The sequence below is a fragment of the Sitophilus oryzae genome, unplaced genomic scaffold, assembly GCF_002938485.1.
Source record: "Sitophilus oryzae breed Bouriz unplaced genomic scaffold, Soryzae_2.0 scaffold_864_pilon_pilon, whole genome shotgun sequence".
Lineage (NCBI taxonomy): Eukaryota > Metazoa > Arthropoda > Insecta > Coleoptera > Curculionidae > Sitophilus > Sitophilus oryzae.
In genome coordinates this window covers 1043258-1052265 of record NW_022147488.1, presented here as the reverse complement: position 1 = coordinate 1052265, position 9008 = coordinate 1043258, and the positions used below count along the sequence as shown (strand labels likewise).

General features: G+C 30.3%; 1 protein-coding gene across 1 annotated transcript; it reads left to right on the top strand.

Moving 5' to 3' along the window:
• Nucleotides 1–6731: 6731 nt before the first annotated feature.
• On the top strand, nucleotides 6732–8202 carry LOC115890412 (mediator of RNA polymerase II transcription subunit 22). Its single transcript, XM_030910642.1, has 3 exons — nucleotides 6732–6900; nucleotides 6968–7181; nucleotides 7954–8202. Exons 1-3 carry the CDS (start codon nucleotides 6801–6803, stop codon nucleotides 8060–8062), a joined length of 423 nt encoding a protein of 140 aa, XP_030766502.1. The 5' UTR covers nucleotides 6732–6800; the 3' UTR covers nucleotides 8063–8202.
• Nucleotides 8203–9008: the final 806 nt, after the last annotated feature.

Sequence of the window (9008 nt, the reverse complement as noted above, 5' to 3'; positions counted from 1 at the left end):
AATAAATATTTTGTACCGTCTAGGTACAAGGTAATTTCTGATGCTACGCCATTGGAGAATTTCCCGTGGTGACAACTTGCCTCACTTTCAGCTGCCGTGTTACCCTCTCTTTCCTTGTCTAAGGAATCGACGGTACCGCAGTTGGTGCGAAAACCCGTTTGCGATTCTGGGAGGATTTTTTCTATATTATGTGGGTGCAGGCGGTTTGACATAATTTTTGCAAGAATTTTTCCTCCGATAGCCAGTAGTGAAATTCCTCGGTAGTTTCCGCAGTCTGATGCACTTAAATATATTCACTATATTAGCGTTGCAAAGTTCTGAGGTACCTCTCCGCTTTCCCATATGACATCGAAGAGAGCCTTAAGATGACCAATAAGTTCTTTACTTGCACACTTATAGATTTCCGCTGAAATCGCGTCGCAGCCAGCTGATTTTTTGTTTTTAAGCTGTTTTATGGAGTCCTTTATTTCCTGTTCTGTTATTGTAATGTCTAATTATTCACCACATACCACACGGAGTATTGAAGTTTTTGCACAGATAACATATAATCTGTTATCTGTGGTTTTGGGTTCGTTGAAGGACTATTAGAGCTACAATTTAAAAATATTGTTACAAGACACAGAGTGAGTGTCTCAAATAAATAAAAAATATTTTAGTTTTTTTTTTTTTTAAATGGAACACCCTGTATATTATTTTATTTTTAGATTCTACGATTAAAATAGAGGTATTTCATTAGGGTTTATCACACTTACCTTGCCGTTTTTGAAATATATTCAATTTTGCGTAATTGAGTAAAAATTTTAAGGCTTCATTTCTCCAAGGGTATGAAAGTTTTTAATGCTAAATATTTATACTGAAGTTTATTTATTGATCAGATATTGTGTTGTAATAATAAAAACAATACTACCTTATACAGAGTGTCTAAAAATTTATTTTAAATAATTACTAACTTTAAACAGCAATAATAAGTTGTTTAATTTAATTTAAAGGGAACACCCTGTATATTTTACGAGAATCAGATTTTTATTTTTTTATATCTGTAATATGGCTTTGATGAAGTTTGGTACACTGTTTTTTTTACGCCCTGTATACGAAATAAAACAAACCTTACCAATGTATGACGTCTACAACAAAGAACAAAAAAACAAATTCGATATTTTATAGTATCTCCCTATTCCCTTAGACATGTACAGGCTTCCCGCCATATAGGGCTTCTTTAGTCCCTAGGGATTAGCCTGTCGCAATGGCTAATGTTTTATTGCCAAATTTTAGGAGTACATGCTTCTGAAACAACGTTTGTACCCTTGCTGTGAGCTATTTTATAATATATAGAACGATATAACTATATAAAAATATACAAGGTGTCCTAATAAGTGGGCATAGAACTACTACCTATTTTTGGAATCAAAATAAGTCCATTGGACACAATTTACCTCTATATAAAAGTGCTTCGTTCGTCCGTTAGAGGGCGTCTAGAAGGCATTTTTTCAGATATTTTAATAACCGTTATTCCGATTTAAATGACATTTTGGGTGTCTTTGTTTAGCTAATGTTTTAATATTTTACTTGCACAAAAATCAAGAAAAATGGGAAGGGTGAAAACGAGGGACAAACCGCTGCCAAAAATGGTGTACAATAAATACCAATTTTGGGAAAAAAATACCAAAACTACCAAATTATTTCCAAAAAAATACCAAATTAGAACCAAAAATACTAAATTAGGATTATTCTTTATAGTATCTAAAGAATTTAAGATATTTGAAGCTTTAGGGTCTATGCATGTCAAAATTACTAGTGTAAAAAAATACGGTTCTAGAACGGTTTAAACAATAGCACAGTCTAATTACGACAATCATTCATGTCTAAAGTTGCAAAAAATCATATTGTTCCAGTGTTTTGAACCGTTCTAGAACCGTACTTTTTGGGAACTCGAATAAAGCTACTGTCATGACACATTTAGAAAGTAATTTTAACGGTTCCATTAACATCGATACTTCAAAAATTTATAAAATAAAAACTAGACATAAAAAGTAATTGAATTTTTGGTAATGGTGTGGATCCGGTGGCTGACCTTGAAACGAGTTTTTGCTGCATATAGTCACAGACACTACGCTTGCGCACATCTTCGATGTTGCCAGTTTGCAAGTTATTTTGGAATTATTTTCAGTAGAAAACAAATATGTGCTTTTCAGTGTTTTTTTGTCAATATATTCCGTATGATCGAAAAAACGGCGTCTAGTTGGCCAGGAAATGACGATTGAGGACATTTCCCATATAAAATGACAGCGATCTTCATTTCATAGTCATCGCTGACGCTATTTTTTTCAATCATAGTACTCAGTATATTATTTAGATTATTATTTTAATATTTCGCACAACACGTGAATGCTTATTATGTATTTTCATAGTCAATAAAATTAAATAGAAATAAACCTCTAGATTCCTATAATTAATCTAATTGCTCTAGATTATTATGCTACGTTTAAAAAGGGCTTGGTGGAAATTAAAAGGGATGTGTCCAAGTTTTTTCTTTTTTTTAATTTTTAAATGCTGTAGCTCCATGTCATGTTCATAATAGTTTTTTTTAACATTCCATCAAAACTACGGTAGCCTTAAAAGGCCTTTTAGCCTCCGTAATTAAAATTGTAGAATCAGCTTCAGCAACATTAACAGTTACCTTGTTTAATTCTGCTTATACATATTGTTACGGATTCCGTGGGTCCACTATTTAAACTCACGATAAAATACTTAACGAATTTATTTGTTTCACTCTGTACACACAACTTATACTATTTACAACACAACTTATGCAACTACTATTACTCTAACGGTATTTCGCGGTATTTTCAAACATTAATATATTTTAACATTTATTTTCCAGACAAAGTATAATATAGTATTAAGATTAAGACATAAAAAATATTATAAGAAAGATCTTAATATAAATCACAAACTAACTATACAACACAGGTATAAAACTAATAAGATCAAAACTCAACCTTCACCATATTGTCAAGATTTGGCATTATAGGAAACAAGAAATTGCAGTAAATTAAGAAAAGAATATCAAAGTACACGATATTAAATACTGGATAATTACCATTATTACCAAATACTGTAATGTATTCTACGACACAAACCATCTCCCTTCTAAGATAAAACATAAAGCTTATTTTAGTCTTATCAACACACTTTTCGATAAAATATATGTCTAAAATTGCTATTAATCCACTAACTTGATATTTTTGAGAAATTATGATACAAACATTATAATCAAAGTATATTATATTATTATTATATCTCCCATTGACGTGTATTGTTCTATTAAGACTCGTCATGGTAGTACTTCAATACATCAATACATATAATCAAAACTATTGTTGCCTGTAAATAACTAGAAATTAAATAACTTGAAAGAAATAAAATAATTCTAATAAGTTTAAAACCATTAAGAAAAAATCCGTAAATGATAATTTTTAATTCTAATGTAAATATATAAATAAATGTTATTATTATTACAATTTTATATATTCATAATACTTTCATTTCACAATCTTCATTATCTTTCTTACCTTAATTTTGGATATCAAGATAAATCTGAAATTATAAAATTGTATTATAATTGATTAACACTCAAAAAAAAATTTCAACTGCAAATAATTCGAAAATAAACTGGTATTTGGCAACATCGACGATGTGCGCTTGCGTAGTATTGATGATCAAATGCAGCAAATCTGAGCTTCAAGGTCAGCCACCGGATCCACACCTTTACCGAATTTTTTGTTATTTGCGTTATTTGTTACTTATTAGCTCAAAAATATAATAATTATATGCACAAGAAAAATAAGAAATTCTAACGAGATCCATATTATGTTTCCATGGTGCGAGGTCTTTTTAATTTCTTGACATTTTTTCATATGACGCTATGTACCGTTTTTGCGTAAAAACCATTTTTATGGATTGAAAAATTGCAAGCTTGGCATTAATATCGGTTAAAAATAACCTATTTTTCAAATAGACCAGCAACCTAATCTCGAAACACGCAAGTAATTATTCTTAAGTATGTATATTACGAGGTATATTTTATTGTTAAGTAGGTACTTACCTGAGACACTAAATATAAAAACTTTAAAATACTTCATATATAAAATAGGTCAACACCAAAAATTTTTGATCGTGTAAAAAGCGCGAAGGCGGCTCATTTTCAATGCAAATGGGCTAGAACTTGTAGCTAGAGGCTAGAACTAGAAATGATCAAATGATGCAATCAGCTTCCCGGCCGTCGGCGTCGCCACGTGCGTCTAAAGCTTGTTTCATATAGACGCGAATCGCGAATTGCGATTTTGCGAAACTGCTCTCATTGGTCCAATTTTAATGATCATGCAGCGCTGTCAGAAATTTTAAGATTTTGGCGATTCGCAAGATTTAAAATTTGGGGGGGCAGGAAAGTTAAAGTGTTTTCAACTTTTTGCGAATATTCGCGCGATTTTAAAGGTTCGCGTTTGCGCAGAATGGTGTTGTGATCCGGTTATCGATTATTTTGACGACGCTGCTACAAAGTACCAAACTATGGTACCAAAGTACAAAGTAATGGTAGGTTCATACAGCTAAATAAAATAAAATAGAATAAAATAAAATAAGAAATAAGGAATTCTTATTTGTGTGCGTTCATACAGTCAAATAAAATAAAATAAGAAATATATATTTGCTCATGCGCAGTACGATGAGGCTGGATAAAAGTTAACTTTTACGATTGTTTATAGTAATTTTACCATTTATAGTATATTTATTTGTTCGTTGCCTACTATATTATATATTTTACTTATGTGAAATTATAAAATAAATTAAATCCAAACTGAAAATATTTGTAGGTTAGAATTAAGCGTCCGCAAAGCCGTTTAAAATAAAATAACACATAAAATAAAACAAGAAGTTAAAAGATAAAGACTTCTTATTTTATTTGTTATTTTATTTGGCTGTATGAACGCATGTACGGTATCCCATATAACCAACTTTCTTATTTTATTTTATTTTATTCTTATTTTATTTTATTTGGCTGTATGAACCCCCCAAACTGAAAGCATTTCTCCAGGTGAAATGGGTTCTCGTGTATGTTTTTGATATATGGTGACAATTTTTCAACCAAGTTATCAAACTCCTGTACAGACAATCTGTGAAAATTCTGAAAAAATTTGTCCTCATTTCTTGAATTAAATTGCGATAAGCACCTTGTTGCTTACGAAATTTAAATATTTCACATGTCCCAAATGACCTATAAACCCGTTCTATTCTACGTTTTAACAATAAGTAAATGGCAATTTTGCTTTGTTCCAATCCCACAATCGTAATCAATATTCATAATCATTAAACAAATTTAAACTCATATTGTATGCTATAAAATATAAAATAAAGATCGTAAACACGAATATAAACAAATTAAGTTATCTCAGGTTATGATTTTTTTTAGTTACTTTCAGTGGAGCAAAAATGAAATGTCCCTAAAAATTCGCGACTGTATGAAATAGGTCCGAATTTTGCGAATATTTTTTGGCGAATCGCTTTTCGCAATTCGCGATTCGCGTCTATATGAATCAAGCTTAATCCACATCCACCGTTGAGATGTCCAACAAAATACCTGTTTAATACCAGATAAAACGAGTTTAATACCAGATAAAACCAGTTTATTACCAAATAATACCAGTTTATTACCAAATAATACCCAATTAGTACCAAAAGTACCAAAAAATACGAGTATTACCAAGTGCTTGTACAATAAATACCACCAGCGGTTTGCCCCTCGGGTGAAAACTACCCCCACCCCTACGTATTATTTACTATAAATATTTTCCAACTCATTCTAAGCTTCATAAAAGCTTGAAAAAAATTAATAACTTTAAAATTAATAATTAACGTTCGGGTTTGTAGGGTTTGTTTTTGATTGATGCCCTCTAACGGACAAACAAAACACTTTTATATAAAGGTAAATTATGTGCAATTAATTTATTGAGATTCAAAGAATACGTATTTGTTCTATCTCCACGGAATATTGGAAGTCCCTGTATATTTTGTAGGTCTGCTTTGGAAAATAAATTTTCCAAAATTTATTTTCTCAAAAACTATGCGATGTAGCATTTTCTTACAAGAGATAAAAAATGTAGTAAATACATACATAGAAAGAATATTGTACGAAAAGAAAATCGGTCGTCGGTTGAATTGGAAAATATTTATACTAAAATTTATGTAGTGGTAGGGGTAGTTTTCACCATACCCGTACTTTTTCTTGATTTTTGTGAATGTCAAATTTTAAGGCACTTATCTAAACATAGACACTCAAAGTATCATTCAAATCGGAATAACGGTTCTTAAAATACTACCAAAAAAAATTACTTTTTTTAAAATTTGCTGCCCTCTAGCGGACAAACGAAGCCCTTAAAAACGAAAAAAAAAAGAATCAAACAAAAACAACGAAATCACGCTTACAGCGTGTTTTGATAGACATTCTGTTTCTGAAAAAATTCCTTACACTTGAAACAAAATAAGAGATCTATTTTTATTTAAATTTACTTTAAATAATCTTATTTGCATGACATCTAAAAACAATTGAATATGAAGAAAAAATATAGTTCTCTTTAAAAACCGGCAATAAGATCAGTTCAATAAATAGCACACAGATGGACAAAAGTCAGTTAAAAATGGTAGGGTAGGCAACCCTAAATACACCTTGTCCTAACCTAATTTCTAAGAAGCCTTTTTTGTTATTGTCTGACTTTGTTGATTTTTCGGATTTTAAGTGAAAAATAATGTCTACAAGAGCCCTACCTCAAAGCAAAGAAGCTTTATTAAAATCGTACAGGACCAGACTGAAGGACGATGTAAAAAGCATGCTAGAAAACTTCGAAGGTATTGTATTCATAAAACATTCAAAAGCAAACAAACCTTAACATAAAAATAAACTGTACTTTTCTAGAGATTATCAAACTGGCTAAAGGAGAACATGATACTCAATTATCCAGGCTCACACAGTGCGAACAGGATACCTATGAAATGCACGTAAGGTCAGCAAATATTGTTCGTGCTGGTGAATCTCTAATGAAGCTTGTATCAGATATAAAGCAATATCTTATATTGAACGATTTCCCTTCGGTGAACGAAGCTATCACACAAAATTCTAAGCTGTTTAGGTAAAGAAAGACATATATTAACATTTTGTATATAACCATTTAGAACATAAACATTCAACCAAAATAATATAAACGGTGAGCCAATGTTAGTAACAACCTCAGTGTCCGGTTTGTTGTGGCATATTTGCAGTTTTTTATAAAATATGACGGTAGTAGCAGCACATAATATTTTACAGGGATCTCTCAGGGAAGATTATACAGGGTGATACAAATATCTAAAGTAAATACCTAATATAGTTTTTATTTTAGGACAGGTTCTGGTATTTGTAATAATTTTTTTAAAGAAGTTTAAAAAATATATATTTTGTGTATTTATTTATTAATATATCTGAAATTACTGAAATATATTTACTCATATCTTCGGATTATGTAAAGTGATCTGAAAGGAAGCCAAAAATGCAATAATATACAGGGTGTTCCGTTAAAAAAATTCATCCTGATCCTCTCACACTTTTTTGCCTCATACATACTTTATTTTTGCACATAAACTAAATTCTCAAGTTTTTTATTCTACGGTAGTAGCAGCACATAATATTTTACAGGGATCTCTCAGGGAAGATTATACATTTTTAAATGCCCGACGTACTATTGCCGGGCCCTGTAGATGCCATTATATTATTTTTGGATCAGAAATTTTATTTGTTTATCATAAAAATCACTGTTACGTACAGGTCCAACTATTCAAAAGAAATAATTGGTTTTTATTATTGTGTGGGGGTCTGAATCTGTGGATGTCTGATATTGTTAATATATTTTTTTTTATTTTATACAGGACAAAACAAGCAGAGTGTGATCAAAAACTGATGTCTTTGAGGGACGACATGGCTGCTGATCTTTATGATTTAGAAGAAGAATATTATAGCAGTATTAATAAAATGTAAGTTATTTTTTAGGGTATTTAAAGATAAGCCATACTATCAAAAAATTATACAGGGTGAGTCTTAAATAAGTGTAAATATTTTCAGGGCTGGTATATTTCGACCCAATGAACACGTCTATGAGGTTTTTTTCGCAAAAAAATATGTTGAAAATCGTACATTTTCTTTTAAATTTCCCTGTATATTTTTCGAAAACTTTAACTGCCTGTTCACCGCAAATTTTCCCACGGTGTAATTTCTTAATCTTTGATATTACCATAGTTACGCCTTTATGGTTACGGCACTAAAAGGGATGCAATTACAGAAAAAATCCGGTGGCTCTCAAAATTTAAAAAAAATATATTTTTTTTTTAATTTTCAAACTTAAATAACTCGGTTATTTTGGACTTATCTGAAAAATGGTAAAGAGAAAATATGTTGCACTTATTTAAGACTCACCCTGTATAGGTAGACAACTTTCAGTTAATACAATACGTTTTTAATTTTAAGAAAACATTTAAAAAGAGTTGTTAGTTTTTGTAAATATTTTTTAAAAAATTTTTATTTTGTAATTTCAATCATTTTTTTAAATAAATGTGTTAATTTATTGTAATAATTATAATATTTGGAAAAATTAATGTAAATAAAAATAAACTTAAAAATTATTTGTTCAATATTTATTATATTTTTATATAGGATATAAACATAAATAAATCTGTGGTTTTAATATACCATATGATCGAGAAAAACGGCGTCCAGTTGGTTTGGAAATGACGATCGATGACATTTCCCATATAATTACAGCGATTTTCATTTCATAGCCATCACTGATGTCTTTTTTGGATCATATTGTATAATAAAGTGGGAAAGTATAAAATAAGTACGATTTTCCAGTGGGGTAGCTATGTAATATGTAAGCAAAAGCACTGGTGCAAATAATAATTGAAATCCTATCTAAACTGTTCATCAA

Excerpts from the sequence above, each read along its gene's own strand:
- LOC115890412 (XM_030910642.1), top strand. The coding sequence starts at position 6,801 with ATGTCTACAAGAGCCCTACCTCAAAGCAAAGAAGCTTTATTAAAATCG. Across the intron at positions 6,901-6,967 it reads CATGCTAGAAAACTTCGAAG|AGATTATCAAACTGGCTAAA; the intron begins GTATTGTATTCA and ends GTACTTTTCTAG. Across the intron at positions 7,182-7,953 it reads CAAAATTCTAAGCTGTTTAG|GACAAAACAAGCAGAGTGTG; the intron begins GTAAAGAAAGAC and ends TATTTTATACAG.